The sequence below is a fragment of the Salvelinus namaycush genome, chromosome 17, assembly GCF_016432855.1.
Source record: "Salvelinus namaycush isolate Seneca chromosome 17, SaNama_1.0, whole genome shotgun sequence".
Taxonomy (NCBI): Eukaryota; Metazoa; Chordata; class Actinopteri; order Salmoniformes; family Salmonidae; genus Salvelinus; species Salvelinus namaycush.
Window position 1 is genome coordinate 2,304,100 of NC_052323.1, and position 25,295 is coordinate 2,329,394.

Below are 25,295 nucleotides of genomic sequence, written 5' to 3' on the forward strand. Positions count from 1 at the left end.
TTCCTGGTCGTAGTGCTAGTAAGTTGACGTCGCTCTGATACCCAATAGTTCTTCCCGGCTGTATGAAATAACACTTAAGATTTTCTAGGCTAACAATGTAAGAAATAATACATTAAAAAACGAAATACTGCATAGTTTCCTAAGGACTAGAACCGAGGCGACTCTCTCTGTCAGCGCCGTCTTACTTTCAAAAGGTACCAATTGGTTCCAAGCACAATTCATAGCCATTAGTTGCACCAAAGAACAGCTTATTGTTGTTCATTAATCAATTGTTGCCGGTTTGTTTCATGTAGACATATCGTTTCTACATGTCGTGTGGAAATTTGCTGCAGTAGCACTAGCAGACCCACGTTTTTCTATTGTTGTTACAGCAACAGACGTGGAAGAGCGATAGACATATGGCTAGACACACCTTGTCCCTCATCAGAGCTCCCTTTAAGCAAGATGTTGATGGGCAAAAACTGGGAGTGTTTGTGTTTGTGTTAAGCATGTGCCGTAAGCTCATTCCACAGCAACCTTGAAATGTAGCCGATGGAGCTATCCAATTGGTACCTTCTGTATAGCTCAAACGGTTGGAACGTTGTCAAGGAGAATGGTCACGTGTGTTTGTGAGCAAAGGATCACTCGTTTGAGCCGGGTACAGGGACAGTGAAGGAAGATATGCTTTAAACCAGTTTGGATGCCAGGATATCATATTGATAGCCTGCTTTAAAAAGACTGAGTCTCGGGCTGATGTTGAAAGTAGAGATCAGTTTGGATTCCAGTGTATTATATTGAATAAACACTGAAGCGAAATTGAAGCAAAATTTGTTTTATTATTATATTTTCTTTCTTAAAAAAATCTAGTTTCAGCATAGGAGGAAGCCATGGAAAACCCAAGACAAAGGAAAACAATCAAGCACAATGATCGGACAGACAGAGTGGACATACCCCCAACATCTCACATACAACAGTGCTTACAAAGAAAATGTTGGCCAGCACATACTTGCGTTGTATATACAACGTAAGCGTCTGTAAGCAAGAAAATCCAATCAACCCCACCCACAGATGTCAATGCAGTCAATTATCAACCCTAAAGACAATTTTGGTCCTCTTTGTAACCCTAGAGAGCATTGATTGTCATAACTTGGCATCGCATTTGTACTGTACAACATTCAGATTGTCAATGCAGACACAGAGAACTCTGATTGACATAAGACTGATGCTCTGTAAAGTTTGTCTTCAGGTCCTGAGCTAGAGTGCGTCAGATGGTCTGCTGTTCACTCCAGCTAGAGGTATGTCCACTGTTAAAGGGGATGAAGAACCAAAGCACATACAATACAATGTTTAAAAATGACACAGGCCAGGTGATATCTACAGAGAAGATAATTTGCTTCAGAGCAAATCACTTTGAGTACAAAAGAGAAAAAATGTCATCATCAACACTGCGCTGATTATATGGAATGCTTAAAAAAAATTATATCAGCTTTTTGGAAGAAAAAAATGACATCCTGTTATTTCATTTCATATACTTATTTCTTATTATATTTTCCCTCGGGTTTTGCATATGTAAATAATAAAGAATTTAGACATTCACAAAATAAATATATATATATATATATATATATATATATATATATATATATATATATATATATATATATATATATATATATATATATATATATATATAATTGAGATTCAAAACATGTTGGTCCCATTTTTCATGAGCTGAAATAAAAGATCCCAGAAATGTTTCATTGGCACAAAAAGCTTATTCCTCTCAAATTCGGTGCACAATTTTGCTTACATCCCTGTTAGTGAGCATTTCTCCTTTGTCAAGATAATCCATCCACTTAACAGGTGTGGCATATCAAGAAGCAGATTAAACAGCATGATCATTACACAGGTGCACCTTGTGCTGGGGACAATAAAAGGTCACTCTAAAATACCACAGAACACGTGCATTTTATCGATAGCAATTTGAATGCACAAAAATACTGTGACAAGATCCTGAGGCCCATTGTGAGGCCGATTTTTTTTAAGGTATCTTTGACCAACAGATGCATAGCTGTATTCCCAGTCATGTGAAATCCATAGATTAGTGCCTAATTTATTTATTTAATATGAACTGTAACTGAATAAAATCAATGAAATTGTTGCATGTTGCGTTTATATTTTTGTTCAGTATATACTATATATATAAACAAGATTAACCGCCTTAATGGGGAGATAGGAGGCTAGTAAAACATGTTTTATTTTTCCTCCGCATCTCTTTCTCTCTCCCTGCATCAATTCTGCAGTTATATACAAACAGGTTTGTGATTGGATTGTCCAAGGGGACAGGAAAATGCACATTTCCATAGTAACACATTGCTGTAAGGCCATGTGTAATGAAGGGGAATGCACACCTAATCAACAATGTGAAAATTAAGGGTGGAATCTTGAAGACATTCCAGAAAAGTCAAAACAATCTGAACTGTCATTTATTCTCCTCACAGACTTTACCAATCAAGAGTTTGAACCGGTGTACCTTTCCGTATAAGGCACTCTTCAGAAAAGAGTTCCATTGATCGTCCTTAGAAAAAGAAAGTGGAGACGGCGTGCAGAAAATTACACATTTTCTACTCAACAAGTCTGATTTCATTGCATTCTCCCACATGAGTTCCCATCTCCTGTTTTTAGTTTCCTGTTTTTGTCTCTGTTAGAATTTACACAAGTCTGATGAGATGTACTGGTAGGTAGAGAATGGAGTAGTCTAACTGGCACGTGTGGTAGGGGAGATTCCTGGTTATCCAATGGCTATTCTCCTGGTGGGGCGGGGTTTAGGAAGGGGGCGGGACTACTGACAGTAGCAAGGTAGGTAGATAGTTCGATAGGACCTCAATAGAGTACCACAGTATGAGTCATAATACCCATAAAAGCTAGCGGAAAAACAAGGAAATGGTTCCAATCGTTTTTCCACCATACATTTGTCCCATAGGGAATTTTAGATACTTAAAATAAGGGCTGTGTTTTGTGCAGGCTTACCCTGGCGTGACGTTTTGATAACTGTGTAAATCTCTCTATGACAAGGTGACTTTTATCAATATGTTTGCCTGCATTTGCCCCCTAAAAATGTCATGCTAATTAGCTTCTAATGTGGCTATCATAAAGAACTACAAATTCCATGATGATCTGGACGAGACTGCCGAATCGAGGCAAAGGTAACAATCTCTGGATTAAGTATCTAACGTTAGCTAAATTTAGTAATGAATAAATTGGCAAAATGTATCTAAATTGATAATTCTGTGAACTGTCTTGTGCAAGTTTTAAATTGACACAATACCTGTTAGCAAAGTGTCAGTTAGAGATGACGTGTAGGAGCTTGCAGGGATTTGTAGTCTTGCATGATGTCTACTTTGATGCTAATTAGCATTTTCAAGTCTGAGAGTAAATAGAACCGAATATATTGATAAAAGTCACCTTGTCCAAGAGAGATTTACATGGTTATCAAATGTAACGCCACAGTACGCCTACACGAAACCACCCTCATTTTAAGTGTTTCTAAAAATGGATGGTGGAAAAACGGTTCAAACCATTTCCCTGTTTGACAGCTAGCTTTTATGGGTATTATAACACCTCCACTGTGGAGCTCTATTGGATCGATGGAGCCTTCACCAACACATCACAAAACAATCCCTTGAAGGTCAAATGTAGGCTCGTGACCAGAACAGCTGTGAGTAAATAAAAATATCCTGCAGGGGCCAACATTTGGCCTGTTTGTCGCTCTATATTTCAAAAATCCATCGCTTTTCAAAATCAGATTATCATTCGGATAAGGAAAAGGAAACTTAGTTAAGAAGTCTTTTTTTATGTTGATTCCAATAGTCCAGCTTTGGTGGGAGAGTCCAGGCCTACTAGGCCTCCGTGGGCTCTGTCTTGATCTGGATGAAGGAGGACGGGAGGTGGAGGGTGATCTCCGGCAGCTCCTGGAGCCCCTTGACCCCCAGCATGTGCTCTGGCTGCAGAGCCATCTCCCCACGCACCTCCAGCTCCTCCACAGGGGTAAGGCCCTCGCTGGGGCTGCTTCCCTGGGCAAGGTGTCCGTTCACTGGAGACTCGCTGCCAGTCTCTCCCTGGCTCTGCCCAAGACTTTGATTCGTCCCAATGATCACAGTCCTGTAGGTGAGCTCTGCTTCCCCTGCCTCCATCCCAAAGGACGGGTCTCCATTAACCCACGACTGCAGGTAGTAAGGGTCCAGCATCTCCTCCTTGATGCCGTGCAGGCCATGGAGGAGCTCGTCACCACTCGAGGACTTGAGCACGGTGGCGATGACTGTTCCTGGTTGCTGGGCCACCATGGGCTGACCAGTGGCCGCGTTGAGGGTAACTAGGCGGGGGAGACCATTGAGGGAAGCCGTGGTGGAGTTGATGACCCCCGTGGTGGAGCCCAGACTGGTGACCAGAAACTGGGGCTGCTGGTGTTGATGGTGGTGGTCCTGGAGGCTGCCTGCCCCGGTGGCCAAGGAAGCCGTCTGGATGGTGAGGACATCTTTTCCCCCCGCGGTGGTGGAGGGGACAGTGTGGAGGATAATCCTGGGCGGGGAAGAGTGGCTGGAGGAGTCACCATTGGACAGGAGGGGCTGCAACTGTCCGGACGATGTCAGGACCATGGGAACGGAGGTAGCCATGTTGATGTTCCTGAGGAGAAAGAGGAGATCAGGTCAATCAAATGTATACTATAAAACCCTTTTTGAATCAGCAGTTGACACAAAGAGCTTAACAGTCAGGTTCAGACTCCATTTGACACACAGAATTAAATAGAACACTATTCTAGTATAATCTACTATAGTATAGAACATATCTTTAGGCACACAAGTAGCTTCCAGCATGTTACATACTGTCATTCTATATGAGCTTTCAAAATCTGATTGCAACAGACCACACCTAAGTTGTGAAAGGTATAACAGAATACGCAGCAAATAACTATTCATTATGTTATACAGCCTTCAGTTCATCAAGAACAAATAGCACACAATACATTTATGTTGAATGGACTCTCAAGAGAAGGCCCAAAAATGTTGTTTTCATTTCTATTTCATTGTTTTAATCATATTTCACTGATATTATGATTATTTTCAATGACATTCTGATTTAATCTCTTCAGTTTGTGTAGGAAAGGAAAGGAAAGGGTTAAAACTGAGGAAATAAAGATGCAAACAGGAATTTTCTTTGGTGGTCACTAGGGAGATAAATCTAGCTAGATACAGTTGAAGTCGGAAGTTTACATACACCTTAGCCAAATACATTTAAACTCAGTTTTTCACAATTCCTGACATTTAATCTGAGTAAAAAGTCCCTGTCTTAGGTCAGTTAAGATCACCACTTTATTTTAAGAATGTGAAATGTCAGCTTTTATTTCTTTCATCACATTCCAAGTGGGTCAGAAGTTTACATACACTCAATTAGTATTTGGTAGCATTGCCTTTAAATTGTTTAACTTGGGTCAAATGTTTCGGGTAGCCTTCCACAAGCTTCCCACAATAAGTTGGGTGAATTTTGTCCAATTCCTCCTGACAGAGCTGGTGTAACTGAGTCAGGATTGTAGGCCTCCTTGCTCGCACACGATTTTTCAGTTATGCCCACAGATTTTCCATAGGATTGAGGTCAGGGCTTTGTGACGGCCACTCCAATACCTTGACTTTGTTGTCCTTAAGCCATTTTGCCACAACTTTGGAAGTATGCTTGGGGTCATTGTCCATTTGGAAGACCCATTTGCGACCAAGCTTTAACTTCCTGACTGATGTCTTGAGATGTTGCTTCAATATATCCACATAATTTCCCTTTCTCATGAAGCCATCTATTTTGTGAAATGCACCAGTCCCTTCTGCAGCAAAGCACCCACACAACATGATGCTGCCACCCCCGTGCCTCACGGTTGGGATGGTGTTCTTCAGCTTGCAAACCTTCCCCTTTTTCCTCCAAACATAACGATGGTCATTATGGCCAAACAGTTATATTTTTGTTTCATCAGACCAGAGGACATTTCTCCAAAAAGTATGATCTTTGTCCAAATGTGTAGTTGCAAATCGAAGTCTGTCTTTTTTCTGGCGGAGCAGTGGCTTCTTCCTTGCTGAGCGGCCTTTCAGGTTATGTCGATATAGGACTCATTTTACTTTGGATACAGATACTTTTGTACCTGTTTCCTCCAGCATCTTCACAAGGTCCTTTGCTGTTGTTCTGGGATTGATTTGCACTTTTCGCACCAAAGTACGTTGATCTCTAGGAGACAGAACGCGTCTCCTTCCTGATTGGCATGATGGCTGCGTGGTCCCATGGTGTTTATACTTGCGTACTATTGTTTGTACAGATGAACGTGGTACCTTCAGGTGTTTGGAAATTGCTCCCAATGATGGACCAGACTTGTGGAGGTCTACAATGTTTTTTCTGAGGTCTTGGCTAATTTCTTTTGATTTTCCCATGATGTCAAGCAAAGAGGCACTGAGTTTGAAGGTAGGCCTTGAAATACATCCACAGGTACACCTCCAATTGACTCAAATTATGTCAATTAGCCTATCAGATGCTTCTAAAGCCATGACATAATTTTCTGGAATTTTCCAAGCTGTTTAAAGGCACAGTCAATTTAGTGTATGTAAACTTCTGACTCACTGGAATTGTGATAGATTATTTCACTGTCTGTAAACAATTGTTGGAAAAATGACTTGTGTCATGCACAAAGAAAATGTCATAACCGACTTGCCAAAACTATAGTTTGTTAACAAGAAATTTGTGGAGTGGTTGAAAAACGAGTTTTAATGACTCCAACATAAGTGTATGTAAACTTCCAACTTCAACTGTAGCTTAAAGATTGACTAGGTCCTCAGAAGTTCGATAGAAGGCATATGCCATTCAACCGTATTAGAGCAGATTTTTGGAGTGACAGTGGAATCAACCAATCACATTTTGACTTGTAATGGGTGGGACCATTTTCATAAAAATGTATGGAAACTTCCGCCCTCTCAAAGGCAGACAAGTCACTGCGCTATCGCGAGCAGCAGTTTTCCCATGGTCTAATCTAGCTAGTTTTTGTTGTAGGCTTGTGTGCGGCGGCAGCTGCAGTAACAGGTGTTATCGAAGAGGATGTTGATGCTAATATGTTAGCTTCGCCCTTTTCAAGATTAACTTTCAACAAGAAGTAAACTTTCAAATCATTATCATCTAGTGAGTGGAACAGTTTTTTTTTTATTGCAGCTCGCTTGCAGTTGAAAATAATGTGTTATACATGTGAAACAGGGTTGGGCTCAATTCAGAATTGACTGTCGTTAAACTCATGAGTTGAAATTAGAATTGAAATGGCCACACCCCACACAGGATGTAGAATTTTAATAGAGTAACAGGAAGTAGAATTGAATTCAGTGCAATTTCACTCAGTCATACTTCCAGTGTGACCTGGGGCAAGTGACTCTGAACTTACATTGGCTAGCCCCAAGTTTTTAATATTTTGCTTTTTGCCTCATGACCCCTTCATGCTTTGTTGACTACGAACTTTCTTTACCCAACCGTGGGACAGACTATGTTTGTTCCCACACTCGGGACTCTGACTCTCTATTGGTAACACAGACTTTTGGCCTCCCATCCTATTCTAACCACCTCTCGCCAGCTTTGTACTCATGTTACCTTATGAAATTGCTGTACAATATGATCTTGTTGCCATCTGCTGCACATTCAAATGTTATAAATCTGCACTGCAGAGCTCTCACTGTCCTATGCCATGCCTTGATTGTATTACTGTTGATGATATCTGGAAATGTGCATGTACACCCTGGCCCATCTACTGTTGCTAGCCCCAATTCTGACTTGTGCTCTGATATCTGCTTCACTGACTTCTGCTCTCGTAAAAGCCCGGATTTTCTGCACGTTAGCACGAGAAGCTTATTACCTCAAATGGACCAATTGAAAGTGTGGATTCACAGCTCCAATCCAGATGTGTTGGTCATTACTGAGACATGGTTAAGGAAGAATGTTTTGAATACTGATGTTAACCTTTCTAGTTATAACCTTTTTCGGCAAGACAGATTTTCCAAAGGTTGGGGAGTGGCAATCTTAACCGAGGATCACCTTCAGTGCTCGGTGGTCTCCACCAAGTTGTCCCCAAACAATTTGATGTGCTGGTTTTAAGCATTAAACTTTTAAATAGCTCTTTGTTGACTGTTGCTGGGTGCTATCGTCCTCCATCAGCACCGGCCTGTACCCTAACTGCCTTAAGCTCTCTCCTGGTCCCTTACACTAAGTCTGAATTTGTCATGCTCGGTGACCTAAACTGGGACATGCTTAAACCACCTGACCACCTGACCACAAGTCTTAAAGCAATGAGACTCCCTAAATCTTTCTCAGACTATTACCAATCCCACAATGTATGACTCCAGACACCCAGAAAAGGCTACTCTCCTTGATGATATCCTCACAAATAATCCTGATAGGTATCAGTCTGATGTTTGCTGTAATGACCTTAGTGATCACTGTTTTACAGCCTGTGTTCGTAATGGCTGCTCAGTGAAACGACCGGTCCTGATTTGTTATAGATGCTTGCCAAAAAACAATTCCTTCATGAACTGGCCTCTGTACAATGGTATAGAATCAGCTTGATCCCCTCTGTCGAAGAAGCTTGGACCTTCTTTTTTGATATTTTCAGTGGTATTGTTAACAAACACGCCCCCATAAAGAAATTGAGAATTAAAAACAGGTTCAGCCCCTGGTTTGATCATGATCTTGCAGTGGTTACTCCACCTCAAGAATTGCATTTGGTGAAAGGCTCGGCACATGCATACCCAGGCTGACTGGCTCTCGTTCAGGCAAATTAGAAATAACTCAGGCTATCCGGAAGGCCAAGTTAGTTACTTTAAGGAGCAGTTCTCTCTCTGTGGGTCTAACCCCAAGAGGTTCTGGAAAACGGTTAAAGACCTGGAGAATAAACCCTCCTCCTCACAGCTGCTTATATCCCTTAATGTTGATGATGTGGTTGTTACTGACAAGAAGCACATGGCTGAGCTCTTTAATCACCACTTCATTAAGTCAGGATTCCTATTAGACTCAGCCATGCCTCCTTGCCCGTCCAACATTTCCTCATCTTCCACCCCTTCTAATATGACTATCCACGATGCTCCTCACCCTTTTCCCCCTGCCCCGCTACAAAGTTTCTCCCTGCAGGCAGTCACTGAGTCCAAGGTGCTAAAGGGCCTCCTGAAACTTAACCCCCAAAAAACATCTGGGTCAGATGGTTTAGACCCTTTCTTCTTTAAGGTTGCTTCCCCTATCATCGCCAAGCCTGTCTCTCCTTTCTGGGGAGGTTCCCATTGGTTCAAAGGCAGCCACGGTTCATCCTTTATTTAAAGGGGGAGATCAAACATATCCTATCTGTTATAGGCCAATTTCTATTTTGCCCTGTTTATCAAAAGTGTTGGAAAAACGTGTTAATAATCAACTGACTGGTTTTCCTGATGTCTATAGTATTCTCTCTCTGGTATGCAATCTGGTCTCTGCTCAGGTTATGGATGTGTCACTGCAACGGTCCTCAATGATGTCACCATTGCCCTTAATTCTAAGCAATGTTGTGCTGCTATTTTTATTGACTTAGCCAAAGATTTTGATACGGTAGACCATTCCATTCTTGTGGGCCGGCTAAGGAGTATTGGTGTCTCTGAGGGGTCTTTGGCCTGGTTTGCTAACTACCTCTCTCAAAGAGTGCAGTGTATAAAGTCAGAAAATCTGCTGTCTCATCCACTGCCTGTCACCAAGGGAGTACCCCAAGGCTCAATCCTAGGCCCCATGCTCTTCTCAATTTACATCAACAACATAGCTCAGGCAATAGGAAGATCTCTCATCCATTTATATACAGATGATACAGTCTTATACTCAGCTGGCCCCTCCTCGGATTTTGTGTTAAATGCTCTATAACAAAGCTTTCTTAGCATCTATCAAGCTTTCTCTGCCCTTAACCTTGTTCTGAACACCTCCAAAACAAAGGTCATGTGGTTTGGTAAGAAGAATGCCTCTCTCCCCACAGGTGTGATTACTACCTCTGAGGGTTTGGAGCTTGAGGTAGTCACCTCATACAAGTACTTGGGCGTATGGCTAGACGGTACACTGTCCTTCGCTCAGCACATATCAAAGCTGCAGGCTAAAGTTAAATCTAGACTTGGTTTCCTCTATCGTAATCGCTCCTCTTTCACCCCAGCTGCCAAACTAACCCTGATTCAGATGACCATCCTAACCATGCTAGATTACGGAGACATCATTTATAGATCGGCAGGTAAGGGTGCTCTCGAGCGGCTAGATGTCCTTTACCATTCGGCCATAAGATGTTCCACCAATGCACCTCATAGGACACGTCACTGCACTCTATACTCCTCTGTAAACTGGTCATCTCTGTATTCCCGTCGCAAGACCCACTGGTTGATGCGTATTTATAAAACCCCCTGAGGCCTCACTCCCCCCTATCTGAGATATCTACTGCAGCCCTCATCCTCTACATACAACACCCGTTATGCCAGTCACATTCTGTTAAAGGTCCTCCAAAGCACACACATCCCTGGGTCGCTCCTCTTTTCAGGTCTCTGCAGCTAGCGACTGGAACGAGCTGCAGCCAACACTCACACTGGATAGTTTCATCTCTTCTTTCAATGACTCAATCATTCAATCATGGACACTCTTACTGACAGTTGTGGCTGCTTTGCGTAATGTATTGTTGTCTCTACTTTCTTGCCCTTTGTGCTGTTGTCTGTGCCCAATAATGTTTGTACCATGTTTTGTGCTGCTACCATGGTGTGTTGCTACAATGTTGTTGTCATGTTGTGTTGCTACCATGCTGTGTTGTCATATGTTGCTGCCTTGCTATGTTGTTGTCTTAGGTCTCTCTTTATGTAGTGTTGTGTTGTCTCTCTTGTCGTGATGTGTGTTTTGTCCTATATTTAGGAAGCCTTTTGCCTTTTGGTAGGCCATCATTGTAAATAAGAATTTGTTCTTAACTGACGTGCCTAGTTAAATAAAGGTAAAAAAAAATAACATTTAAAAATAAAAGATAGCAAAGAATATATCTAATTTTTCTGGAAACAATGTTCATATACTATTTTAACCTTAGTGCTTAGAATAGCCAATTATATTTCCAGCAATCATTTCATTTGTTTGGCCTCTTTTTTAAGGCCTTGGGATCAACTTGAGGGTTAAATTAATGCATTCTGGGAAATGTAGCATTTTCCTCGTTTTTAACTAAATCTAAGTGATTCATGAAATATAATAACTCTGAATATTTGAATACAGGTTTTGTTTTCCTTGATCATTCATTTGAAGATTTTGTCCTGAAAATCAATTGTTTCATCATGGTCGTTCCACCTCAAAAAGCACAAGAAAGAGGATTTGACATCCATCTCAGACTGTTCTGAAATCCTTTCTGTTTTGTTAGATAAGATTACCATTCCTGCAACATTATTTTGTTGAAATATAATTTGATCTCCAGATCTCATCTTGTGGTCAGGACCTGGTAATATCAGGATGTAGGACGGGACATAAACCTAAAAACCTAACAAACTCTGAACAGCGGGAAAAAAACACCAAATTCACTGAGAATGCATTACATAGGATAAATAAACAATATTCTGAGTCGTAGCTCCATCCTACTTGTCAATAGAGAACTGATACTGTATACTAGTTGTTTGGTTGGGATTGGAGTGGTGTGTGGGGGGTCCGTTGGTGGCTTTTTACTATTTCTTTGGGTTACTCGTGTCAAACTCATTGTTAGAAAAATGGTTGGTCCAAATCAAATATTTTATGAATCCTATAAATTAAAATGGCCAATTTGGGTGCAATCAATTTGCTTAATATCTCAGAAATAATTTTGCAGGAATGCTATTCTTATCTGTTTCTGACTACAGAAAGGATTTTAGAACAATCTGAGATGGTGGGTGTCATGGCTTCCTGAAATTACATGGAATGACACAACAATATTTTATTTGCATGCATATAACAACATGTTTGATGCACAATATGTATATTTGTATAGACTATACTTAATGTAGAATAGACATTTGAATTTCACAGAATTCAATTATATTTCCTTGAATTCAAATTGCAATTCTGTATCCTGTTAACTACTTCAATTCTAAAAGGAATTTATTATGAGGAATTCTCGGTGGAGCCAAACCCTGGTGTGAAACATTGTTGCATTTAAACTTTAGATCACTGGTTACTTTGTATGCTGAACATTTAACATTTTAATAATTTAGCAGACGCTCTTATCCAGAGCAACTTAAAGTAGTGAGTGCATACATTTTACATACTGGTCCCTCATGGGAATCGAACCCACAACCCTGGCGTTGGGACACTATGTTTGCAAAGGGAAATAATAGTTGTATTATGATTTGGAAATGATTAACATAATGGTTCTGTTTTTGTATTCTTACGATTTGAACCTACTGGCTTATTATGTCATAGTGAATGGGCTGCTTCTTCTTTAACATGATGCTGTGTGTGTGTGACTGCTATCTTTCCATCTGTCTGTGTTTTACAAAAAGTGCGTTCTCCTAAATGAAGTGCGCAGGTACTGTATTACAGCCCCTGTCCTTTCAGCATCACGAGCCTGCCAAGCTCACATCCTTTGATGTGTCACTATTGTTGTTTTGGTGATAGTGTGATAGTGGTGGCGTTAGGCTACCATAAGTTAAGTAAGCAATGAGGTTGTAGTTGCTGGTAATGCTAGTGCGGGTGCTGTCTCTGTTTTTTGAGATTTGGGAGTTTGGTACACTGTTTTGGAAGATTTTTTTCCCAGGCCTAGGTCCAATTGCCACGGTTCACTATGTTACGTGTGTTTGTGTGTGCGTGTGCATGTGTGCATCTGCGTGTGTATGGATATGCGTGCGAGTGAATGCATGTGTGTGTGTACATATGTCCATCCATCTGTTACCTCGAGTTGTGTGAGGAGGCCGGCACAGCCGCCCCCTGGTTGGGCTGCAGCACGTGGACCGTCTGGTTCATCTGTTCTGCATGTGTCCCGTTGACCTCATGGTACAGCCCTCCATCCATATCAATGGGCTCTCTCTTCACTTGTTTTACCGATATAGGATGGCGCCCATGAGCATGGTTCTTTCCGTGACCGCCTCTGGGGCCTCCACGGCCACCCATTCCCCGGCCGTGATGGCTGGGGCGCTGACCCCCGTAGCCAGCGCTGAGTTCGGGGCATGTGTCCTCATCATCTATCACCACTAGGTCAAGAGGCATCTCTTTAAACTGGTAGACCAGCCGCTGGCCCTCCACCTTAGCCAGGATACCGCGCTGGTAGTAATACCTTAGGAGGGAGAGTAGTCACAGTTAAGGTAAGATCATGATTTAGTTGTCCCTTTTGGAGGACATTTTGTTTGTGGTATTGAGCACACATGAAGTAACATTACAAACAGAATAATAACGGGCTAGGTTTGAATAAGGTCCACCTTGAATACCTTGAATAAGGTGACACGGGAATAGATGACTGCTTTTCTCTATTTCTTCTATAACCTGGTCCTTGATAATGTTGACCTCATATGTGACTTCAAGTCCTGCTACAAAGGATGTCTGGGGTCCATAATAGCCTTTTGTGTGGGCTCTTCTATTTGTAGATGTCAGCCAGACTTGTCTGCCTGACACCCAGTGCCTTGCTCACTGTATTAAAACAGTATGCTTCATTGATGTTATAATACTGCCTTCGAGATGAGGATGGGGGCGAGTTGAGATTTTGTTATTTCTGCACTTGAGGACGACACTATGCAGGTGCGACACCATATGCTGTATGTGCGGTTTGGCGTCTATGTGATCAAGAAGCACTTGTTATATTTTTTTACTTTCTGTAGTGCTTTTTACTGCAACAGGTGCACAGACATTTTAGCATACCCTTCTTAACTGTGTAGGCCAATTATCTATTTCTATTGTTATGATATTAGGGGTAGTTTTGTACAAAAGGCTGGGAAGTATTTGTAGTTAATCATATCAGTAATGTCAGTTCATCATACGAGAGCTTCGAGGAGAAGATCAGCTCGAGACAAGTCAAGTGAGAGAAAGCTCCAGCCATCCTTGTGTTTTCCCACCAGTTAGCGTTCATCGTGTTAGCCAAGGCCAGTGTGCGTCCTTGTTGATATACCACACACACACACTTTGGTTGAAGCAAGTTAGTTGCCTTAGCCCATCCGTACTACATACAGTGTGCGGTGCTGTTCCATGCCTGTGCATATTCAGCATTTATTAAACCACCTCAACTGGAATCCTACCCGTCTGTCATCTGTGCCCTTACCAGCACACGGGAGCGAACACATAAAGTAACACTTAAACCTAAAGAATATCCAGTCCACCAAGTCCTCGCTTACAAGTTTAGTGTTAGAACATAGACAAACACACTACCATGCACTTTCACAATGCATCCCCAGATGGCAGCACGAACTAGAGTCAAGGGCTGAAGTTAGAGATAGCGTTAGCGCAATGACTGGAAGTTTATGGGTATCTGCTAGCATGCTAGTAGATACCCATAGACTTTCAGTCATTGTGCTAACGCTAGTGAGCTTCGGCTCGCACAACTACCTCTACCTCTAACTTCCTTCATAATGGACACAAAGACATACAAATGCTATCCACGAGTTCATCTGACTCCGGGGAAGTAGATAAAGGGCCTCACTGCCAAAATCCCAAAGTATCCCATTAAGTCCAAAGGTGGGAGCTGTCAGGATGATTGGCAATCTGTAGGCCAGCGAACTTGGCCTACCAGTGTTTGATGCGGTTCTGTGTTAGTTAGCCTCTTTAGTTTAGGAATGACTCTTTGTAAGGAGCGGCAGGTAGCCTAGTGGTTAAGAGTGTTGTGCCAATAACTGAAAGATCGCTGGTTTGAATCCCCAAGGTGGGAAAGTCTGTGTAAGACACATTTCGTTTGAATGCATCCAGTTGTGCAATTGACTAGGTTTTCCCTTGTAGTTTTCTTTTTGTATATATTTATTTTAGGATCACCACTTTAAACAAATACTAATCTGGTGGACGATCAGGGGAGTCATGACTGTGCTGGCCCTGGGCACATGCATTCAATACCTGGTTGCATATGCTTACTTCTCACATTTATGAACACGTCAAATCAGGTTGCAGACCATGTAGCTAGGCCTAAGACCCCTAAACATAACGAGTGCAGCAAAATCCGTAGGCTAGTTATTGGTTTCCGAACACTATGAACACTATGTGTAATAACACTCCTCTCACCTGAGTGCCCTGCCCATGGTTTCATAGTTCATGTCGGGTTTGTTCTTGTGCTTGCCCCACAGTTTGGACACAGCCTTGGAGTCCACCAGCTTAAAGATGCCCTTCTCCCTCTGCGTCCACTTGATGTACTTGGGACAGGTGTTCTTGTCCTGCAACAGGGCCAGGAGGAACTCCCATAGGTAGATGGTGTTCCCTATGTAGGGGGGAGAAAAGAGGAATTTGCCATTTTAACATGTGAGCCTAATACAGTACATGTGAGCTTGGAGCTCTACTACACCCGTCCATAACTAATTTAAGCATTGCAGACGTTTTACCTAACAAATGAAAAAATAGGCAGAGACGCAATTACAGCCCTCCCTCCCCATAACCTAAATTAATGAATTTGCCGTTCTCATCGTGTGTGTGTGTGTGTGTGTGTGTGTGTGTGTGTGTGTGTGTGTGTGTGTGTGTGTGTGTGTGTATCTAGGGTTGGAAAATTGGATGGGGCTCTGGCAGTAGATTACTCATGTTTGTGAAACGGTTAGGACCAGAAGTGTTTAGAAACAGCAACCCCTCCAGCAGCCACTTGTATATGTGTCCAGCTGAACCAACCCCCTCTCCCCATCCCCTCTCTGTGCTGTGCAAGGGAACACACAGCCGCAATTACAGTTATTTCCCTGTGAGACACAGCACTTTGAGAGTACCCCATCAATTAGCAAGCTGAGGTCCAACCCAACTGGACGACATGGGCTGCTGGTTGCTGATTGCACCACTCTACAGGCAGAAACGTGCACATTAGCCCACAGAATAGGCCAAGAGAGAGACCTTGATTTCGATTGGCTGTTTTTTCAAGAGGTGAGTCAGTTGAGACAGGGCCAGGAGAGACCTTGATTTTGATTGGTTGTTTTTTTTAAACACGCTGGTTGAGAAGGGGCCAGGAGAGACCATGATTTCAATTGGCTGTTTTTCGAGAAGTGAGCTGGTTGAGAAGAACGCTCACCTTTGCCCTCCTTGCTCTTCTTCTTGAATGGCAGGCTGGGAGTGGTGATGGGGGAGCATGGACGCACCGCCCGCGGCTTGCGCACTAAGACGGGAGAAGTGTTATTAAGGTCAAAACTGTGACACCAAATTAAGCACATCACTGTCAGTGGCTAAATAAAAACACTGTCAGTGTGCTAATAAGGCTGTAAGCCGTGGCTAATAAGCAAATATATTTACCAATGCACTCCTGTGTAACTCTTAAAAAATCTCTTTGAAACATGAGTGTAAATTGAATATTTTAATCTAGAAGGTTTAAAAACAAGACTAAATAACATTGTTTGACAACCTAATGTTTTGTCACACTACAGTCCAGGAAGACCCCCCTGCAGTACCTTTAGTTTTCCTCTGTGGTTTGGACACGCTCCTCTGTGGGATCTCGTCCATGGAGGATGTTTCCTCGTCCAGCGATACATCCATGCAGCCATTGGCCTCCGGCCGAAGAGGGATGTAGGTGTAGTCAGACTCCAACATGGTCCCATAGGTGTGAACTACAGCAATAGAAAAAAGTAGTACAGTCAATATCACTCCCAGTTATGTAATATTATGAGACTGTGAACTAAAGCAACAGCCAGAGATAATTATGGGAATTAGTGAAAATACTACAAATGAAACTGCCTACAAACAGCCTTCATCAAAAACTTGTACGTTTTAACAATGTTTTGAAAGTGGTAAATGCTTTGAGGTAGAAATTGGATTCAGTTAACAAACAAGTGGTACCAAAAGATTTTTTTTTAAATACTCCTTCCCCTAACCTCCCTCCTAGCAAATTGCAACAACAAAACAACAATAATCGTACTCATGCGCTTCTCGTCCAGGATGTTGTTCGGGGACTCCATGTTGAGAAGGGCTGCCGCAGCCTCGTTGGTCTCCATGCTGTCCTCTGTGTCTGACACCGTCGTTTCTATTGGCCAATCAGACAAGGATTGTCATCAGAACATGAAACAGACAGATTTTAAGACAAACTTGAAAGGATGTTACAATCACTAGGGTTGAATTCCAGGTAATACCAGGCCCTGTCTGGAAACAACCCTAGTCCCTATCCCCTAGGCATGCATGTGTAAAGTATCATCTCCTCCTCCCCCTCACCTGAGAGGCCCACGTCTCCGACCATAATGGCCTCCTCCACCACGTGTAGAGTGGTGTCCACCATGATGCCGTTGGCCACCTCGTCCGATTCCATGCCCGAGTAGACCTGCATCAGGTCAGCGGCGGGCACCTGCTCTACGATGACAGCTGGAAACACGGACGGGTCATCCAGCTGGACACACAGAGAGGCCACAGACGTTAGATCACAGAATTACATGTGTATGTCTATTGCTTTGGTTTTATCTTATGGGCATTTCCACGATAGCAATATTATGCTGAGACTGGCATACATTTTAAATGGAAAAATCAAACAAAAACCATTGATTTCAAAGTTTTACAAACCATACAGCTCTATGCACAATGACTACTTCGAACAATTTTCACAGTAAAAAAAAAAACATTTCTGGTAAAACTGTGCAGATGCAAAGTTTATTACAGTAACAGAATTACGGTAAAATCTCTATCCATTTTATTCTGTTACCAAACGTTATATCTGCACAGTTCTTCTGGTAAATGTGTTTTTGTTACATTTTCTGTGGAGATTTGTAAAAGTTGTCCTTGTGCATAGAGTTATATTGTTTGTTAAACTTTGAAATCAATGGTTTTGTTTGGTATACATTTTAAAGTGAAAAATCTGAGTCTCAGCCATGGTAAAGTTCATGTAGGCCTACACACTGTGCTTTTACGGTTGTTCTGATATATCTCACACATTGGCTTTGTCCACATGCAGGTGAACAAAAAGGTACGACTTACTTATAAATTATTCATTCTCGTTTCACATACAGAAAGACAGACATGAGACATGGCAAGAAAACATATGTGAACCCTTTGGAATTATCTGGATTTCTGCATAAATGGGTCATAAAATTAGATCTGATCTTCATCTAAGTCACAACAACAGACAAACACAGTCTGCTTAAACTAATAACACACAAATTATTGTATTTTTCTTGTCTATATTGAATACACCATTTTAAATATTCACAGTTTAGGTTGGAAAAAGTATGTGAACCCCTAGGATAAGGACTTCTCCAAAAGCTAATTGCAGTCAGGAGTCAGCTAACCTGGAGTACAATCATTGAGACGAGATTGGAGATGTTGGTTAGAGTTGCCCTGAACTGAAACCATTTTGTGAAGAGGAATGGTCCAAAATTCCTCCTGGCTGTGGTGCAGGTCCAATCCGCAACTACAGAAAATGTTTGGTTGAGGTTATTGCTGCCTAAGGAGGGTCAACCTGTTATTAAATCCAAGGGTTCACATAATCTTTCCAACCTGCACTGTGAATGTTTACATGGTGTGTTAAATAAAGACATTAAAAAGTATAATTGTTTGTGTGTTATTAGTTTAAGCTGACTGTGTTTGTCTATTGTTGTGACTTAGATGAAGATCAGATAACATTTTATGACCAATTTATACAGAAATCCAGGTAATTCTAAAGGGTTCACATACTTTTTCTTCCCACTGTATCTACGTAAACCCATATTTCTCATTGGACCAACCTAGCAAGAATTGACGTAAATTGCTGGTAATAACGCTAGATAATTTTCAACTGATTTTGTACAAGACTGAGTGTACAAAACATTATGAACAACTTCCTAATATTGAGTTGCACACTCTTTTGCCATCAGAACAGCTGCAATTCGTCGGGGCATGGAAAGTGTTCCACAGGGATGCTGACACATGTTGACTCCAATGCTTCCGACTGTTGTGTCAAGTTGGCTGGATGTCCTTTGGGTGGCGGACCATTCTTGATACACACGGGAAACTGTTGAGCATGAAAAATCCAGCAGTGTTGCAGTTCTTTAAAAAAATATATACTTTTACCCCTTTTTTCTGCCCAATATTCAATTGGTAGTTACAGTCTTGTCCCATCGCTGCAACTCCAGTACTGACTCGAGAGGCGAAGGTCGAGAGCCACGCGTCCCACGAAACACGACCCCGCCAAGCCACACTGCTCGCTTAACCTGGAAGCCAGCCGCACCAATGTGTCAGAGGAAACGCTGTACATCAGCTTGCAGGTGCCCGGCCCACCACAAAGAGTCGCTAGAGCACGATGGGACAAGGAAAATCCATCCGGCCAAACCCTCCCCTAACCCAGACGATGCTGGGTCAATTGTGCACCTCCTCATGGGTCTCCTGGTCACGGCCGGCTGTGACACAGCCTAGGATCGAACCCGGGTCTATAGTGACGCCTCAAGCACTGCAAACCGGTGCGCCTGGCACATACTACCATACCCCATTCAAAGGCACTTAAATATTTTATCTTAACCATTCACTCTCAATGGCACATATACACAACCCATGTCTCAATTGTGTCAAGGCTTAAAAATCCTTCTTTAACCTGTCTCCTCCCCTTCATCTGTGGATTTTTTTTCCACCTTTATTTAACCAGGTAGGCTAGTTGAGAACAGGTTCTCATTTACAACTGCGACCTGGCCAAGATAAAGCATATCAGTGCGACACAAACAACAACACAGAGTTACACATAAACAAACATACAGTCAATAATACAATAGAGAAAGTCTATATACAGTGTGTGCAAATGAGGTAGGATAAGAGGGGTGAGGCAATAAATAGGCCATAGTGGCGAAATTATTGCAGTATGGAAAATTAAACACTGGGGTGATAGATGTGCAGAAGATGGGTGTGCAAGTAGCGGTACTGGGGTGCAAAAGAGCAAAATAAATAAAATAAATAACAATATGGTGATGAGGTACGTAGTTGGATGGGCTATTTACAGATTGGCTATGTACAGGTGTAGTGATCTGTGAGCTGCTCTGACAGCTGGTGCTTAAAGCTAGTGAGGGAGATATGAGTCTCCAGCTTCAGTGATTTTTGCAGTTCGTTCCAGTCATTGGCAGCAGAGAACTGGAAGGAAAGACGGCCGAATAGGAATTGGCTTTGGGGGTGACCAGTGAAATATACCTGCTGGAGTGCGTGCTGTGGGTGGGTGCTGCTATGGTGACCAGTGAGCTGAGATAATGCTGAGCTTTACCTAGCAACGACTTATAGATTACTTGGAGCCAGTGGGTTTGGCGACGGATATGAAGCGAGGGCCAGCCAACGAGAGCATACAGGTCGCAGTGGTGGGTAGTATATGGGGCTTTGGTGACAAAACGGATGGCACTGTGATAGACTGCATCCAATTTTCTGAGTAGAGTGTTGGAGGCTATTTTGTAAATGACATCGCCGAAGTCAAGGATCGGTAGGATAGTCAGTTTTACTAGGGTAAGTTTGGCAGCATGAGTGAAGGATGCTTTGTTGCGAAATAGGAAGCCAATTCTAGATTTAATTTTGGATTGGAGATGCTTAATGTGAGTCTGGAAGGAGAGTTTACAGTCTAACCAGACACCTAGGTATTTGTAGTTGTCCACATATTCTAAGTCAGAACCGTCCAGAGTAGTGATGCTGGACGGGTGGGTAGGTGTGGGCAGCGATCGGATGAAGAGCATGCATTTAGTTTTGCTTGAATTTAAGAGCAGTTGGAGGCCACGGAAGGAGAGTTGTATGGCATTGAAGCTCGTCTGGAGGTTAGTTAACACAGTGTCCAAAGAAGGGCCAGAAGTATACAGAATGGTGTCGTCTGCGTAGAGGTGGATCAGAGAATCACCAGCAGCAAGAGCGACATCATTGATGTACATAGAGAAAAGAGTCGGCCCGAGGATTGAACCCTGTGGCACCGCCATAGAGACTTCTAGAGGTCCGGACAACAGGCCCTCCGATTTGACACACTGAACTCTGTCAGAGAAGTAGTTAGTGAGCCAGGCAAGGCAGTCTGCCGAATGTGGTGATTGACAGAGTCGAAAGCCTTGGCCAGGTGAATGAATACAGCTGCACAGTATTGTCTCTTATCGATGGCAGTTATGATGTCATTTAGGACCTTGTGCGTGGCTGACGAGCACCCATGACCAGCTCGGAAACCAGATTGCATAGCGGAGAAGGTACGGTGATCTGTTTGTTAACTTGGCTTTCGAAGATCTTAGAAAGGCAGGGTAGGATAGATATAGGTCTGTAGCAGTTTGGGTCTAGAGTGTCTCCCCCTTTGAAGAGGGGGATGACCGCGGCAGCTTTCCAATCTTTGGGGATCTCAGATAATACGAAAGAGAGGTTGAACAAGCTAGTAATAGGGGTTGCAACAATTTCGGCGAATAATTTTAGGAAGAGAGGGTCTAGATTGTCTAGCCCTGCTTATTTGTAGGGGTCCAGATTTTGCAGCTCTTTCAGAACATCAGCTATCTGGATTTGGGTGAAGGAGAAATGGGGGAGGCTTGGGAAAGTTGCAGTGAGGGGTGCAGGGCTGTTGACCGGGGTAGGGGTAGCCAGGTGGAAAGCATGGCCAGCCGTAGAAAAATACTTATTGAAATTCTAAATTATCACGTAATTATCCGTGGTGACAGTGTTTCCTAGCCTCAGTGCAGTGGGCAGCTGGGAGGAGGTGCTCTTATTCTCCATGGACTTTACAGTGTCCCAGAACTTTTTGGAGTTTGTGCTACAGGATGCAAATTTCTGTTTGAAAAAGCTAGCCTTTGCTTTCCTAACTGCCTGTGTATATTGGTTCCTAACTGAAAAGTTGCATATCGCGGGGGCTATTCGATGCTAATGCAGTAAGCCACAGGATGTTTTTGTGCTGGTCAAGGGCAGTGAGGTCTGGAGTGAACCAAGGGCTATATCTGTTCCTGTTTTTGTTTTTTTTATTGAATGGGGCATGCTTATTTAAGATGGTGAGGAAAGCACTTTTAAAGAATTTAACAGGTGACATCAATAAGGGATCAAAGCTTTCAACTGGATACACCTGGTCAGTCTGTCTGAAAGAGCAGGTGTTCTTAATGTTTTGTACACTCAGTGTACAACAGATTAAAACCTACCCAAACCAGAAACCGTGGATAGATGGCAGCATTCGCGCAAAATTGAAAGTGCGAACCACCGCATTTAACCATGGCAAGGTGACTAGGAATATGGCCAAATACAAACAGTGTAGTTATTCCCTCTGTAAGTCAATCAAACAGGCAAAACGTCAGTACAGAGACAAAGTGGAGTCGCAATTCACCAGCTCAGACATGAGATGTATGTGGCAGGGTCAACAGAGGTCTGCACAACGCATCACCGGGGGCAAACTACCTGCCCTCCAGGACACTTGCAGCACCTGATGTCACAGGAAGGCCAAAAAGATCATCAAGGACATCAACCACACGAGCCAAGGCCTGTTCACCCCGCTATCATCCAGAAGGCAAGGTCAGTACAGCTGCATTAAAGCTGGGACAGAGAGACTGAAAAACAACTTCTATCTCATGGCCATCAGACTAGAGCCATCACTTAATAATGGAACACGAGTCGCTTTAATAATGTTTAAATAATGTTTACATACTGCTTTACTCATCTCATATGTATATACTGTATTCTATTCTATTTTAGTCAATGCCACTCCGGCATTGCTCAATCTAATATTTCTATATTTCTTAATTCCATTCTTTTACTTTTAGATTGGTGTGTATTGTTGTGAATTGTTAGATACTACTGCACTGTTGGAGCTAGGACCACAAGCATTTCACTACACCCGCAATAACATCTGCTAAGGCCTCCCGAGTGGCGCAGTGGTCTAAGGCATTGCATCACAGTGCTACCTTCTGGGTTTGAGTCCAGGCTCTGTCGCAGCTGGCTGCGACCAGGAGATCCATGGGGCGGCGCACAATTGGCCCAGCATTGTCTGGGTTAGGGAAGGATTTGGCTGGCAGGGATGTCCTTGTCCCATTGTGAGCTAGTGACTCCTGTGGCGGGCAGTGCACACTGACACGGTTGCCAGGTGTGTGGTGATTCCCCTGACACATTGGTGCTTCTGGGTTAAGTGGGCATTGTGTCAAGAAGCAGTGTGGCTTTCTTTGGGACACACAGCTCTTGACATTCACCTCTCCTGAGTCCATACGGGACTTGCAGTGATGAGACAGGACTGTAACTACCAATTGGCCACCAGGAAATTGGGGAGAACTTTTTATATATATATATATATATATATATATATATATATATATATATATATATATATATATCTATATAAATAACATCTATTAAATATGTGAATGTGATGAATAAAATGTTGTTTGCATTGATTTGATATGAGGGAGAGCTCATTCCAACAGTGTTTCAGTGGCCCACTGGGACATTCTTATTGCTGGGAATTCCAGACACACGCCCTCATTTCCAGCACAACATTTCTCAACACAGGAAGAGCTGAGGACATTTCTCAACTAAGGAAATTGCCAGAGCTCTGGCCAAACTGTATGACGGCCATATGAGAAACTGTTGCGTGTGGCAACAAAGCTCACTTGGCAACACTTTCAACACTTACCACGTCCACCAGTGTTACCCTCATCTTATTTTCCAGAGGTGTTGCAAACAAACATTCAGGGTTTATTTAAATATAAACATTTTTGTGAACAGACCTATAGGTGGGGGTTCCCACTTGGCTCTATATAATGGTAGGGGAAACACTGTCTACAGTAGGTCTACCAATGTGACATGGCAGTTTGTTTCCCAGATAAGCTTCTCTTATCTCTCATTCTGTGACTCCTTGTGGAGTAAAGACACAGATTTTATTTTCGGTCAGCACACTGTTATTTTCCTGTCTTCAGTAGCACCACAAAAGGAGGCTGTGTGTATGGCACCTCTTTCTGTTTTTTTTTTTCCCTATACATGCCCAAAAGACTTCAGTTCCAGCTCCAAAAAGGACATGGAGCAGGCAGGACTCGTAGCTTGCAGGTCCTTTACGTTAGGTTAAGTTATTCTAAATATCAAACAACCAAAAATGCTCTAATGAAATGGTGCAAATTATTTTGGCCTGCACTCTCATAGCCAGAGAGAATAAATTAATTCAGTGTCAGTTTCTGAAAATTACCAGGAGATGGAGACAGACTACAGCTCTTTGCCTGATTATCATCTATCTATGTGCTGCTTTGTACTACCCTCCCAAAAAACATTAGTAGCCAAATACCTTGTCACGTTGAAAGTCCAGTAACAACACTTTGACTTAAAATTCCAATATGGTGTAATGAACAACAAATAGGTATAAATGGAATAAAAAAATCAACGTTCTGAGTTTTTTACTTTTACTGATGATTTTACGAGCCCCTATCCATCAATGCAGTACAAATAAGAATAATAAATAAAAGTAACAAGTAATTAAAGAGCAGCAGTAAAATAACGAGCGAGACTACAGTATATACAGCGGGGTACCGGTACAGAGTCAATGTGCGGGAGCACCGGTTAGTGAAGCTAATTGAGGTAATATGTACATGTAGGTAGAGTTATTAAAGTGACTATGCATAGATGATAACAACAGAGAGTAGCAGTGGTGTAAACTAACAGCACCCTGCCACAGACAACTGCATTACGTGGAATCATTCAACCTTTAGGATTCATTACCAAACAATTAGACTATGTAAACATAGCTAGGAGTTCAGGGACTGTTCTATTAACTTCACAAACAATATATCTTAGGTTTCAGAACACTGTCCATCAAACAAGCTGCTTTTCCATGATGTCAGTATCAAATGGTGGGTCACGAGACCATTTGGGACCTCCACTTGGGAAATACAAAGATAAAGAATGCCGTTTGTTGTGTCCTTCGACTGTAAAAGCTGACGTTTCATTGACACAACAGCATGATGTCTATTGTTCTCAGAATGTAGTAGCTAGACACAATACCAGATATCTCGGTCGGTCGGGAGCCCCGTCACTGATGCCTGTGACCTTGTGTGTGTGCATGTTTTAGTGACCAGACAAAGAGAGCACCAGTAAGTCTGCTGAGTTTACTCATCTGTGCATTAACACCACACTGTCTCCCCTCCCTAGCAGAACCAGACCAGACAAAGTGAAACCAACACAGATTCTGCTGGCGGGGCAGAAGACGTCTGTGTCTGTCTGTTGTTGTTGTTTTGACAGAATGGGGCACAGACGTCATTTCTAGCTTTGATTTG

At 42.5% G+C, this 25,295-nt stretch overlaps 1 protein-coding gene across 3 annotated transcripts in view; it reads right to left on the reverse strand.

The window, feature by feature from the left end:
* Nucleotides 1-3,216: 3,216 nt before the first annotated feature.
* LOC120062216 (ETS-related transcription factor Elf-4-like) overlaps nt 3,217-25,295 on the reverse strand; it is a 59,972-nt gene continuing 37,893 nt past the window's right edge. For all 3 annotated transcript variants that reach the window (XM_039012020.1, XM_039012019.1, XM_039012021.1), the window contains 7 exons: nt 17,326-17,497; nt 17,036-17,140; nt 16,572-16,727; nt 16,199-16,282; nt 15,220-15,412; nt 12,917-13,297; nt 3,217-4,662 (listed from right to left, as the gene is read on the reverse strand). In XM_039012020.1, the coding sequence (XP_038867948.1) occupies nt 3,879-4,662; nt 12,917-13,297; nt 15,220-15,412; nt 16,199-16,282; nt 16,572-16,727; nt 17,036-17,140; nt 17,326-17,497 (1,875 nt within the window). In that variant the 3' untranslated portion in view covers nt 3,217-3,878. The remainder of the gene's footprint in view (nt 4,663-12,916; nt 13,298-15,219; nt 15,413-16,198; nt 16,283-16,571; nt 16,728-17,035; nt 17,141-17,325; nt 17,498-25,295) is intronic.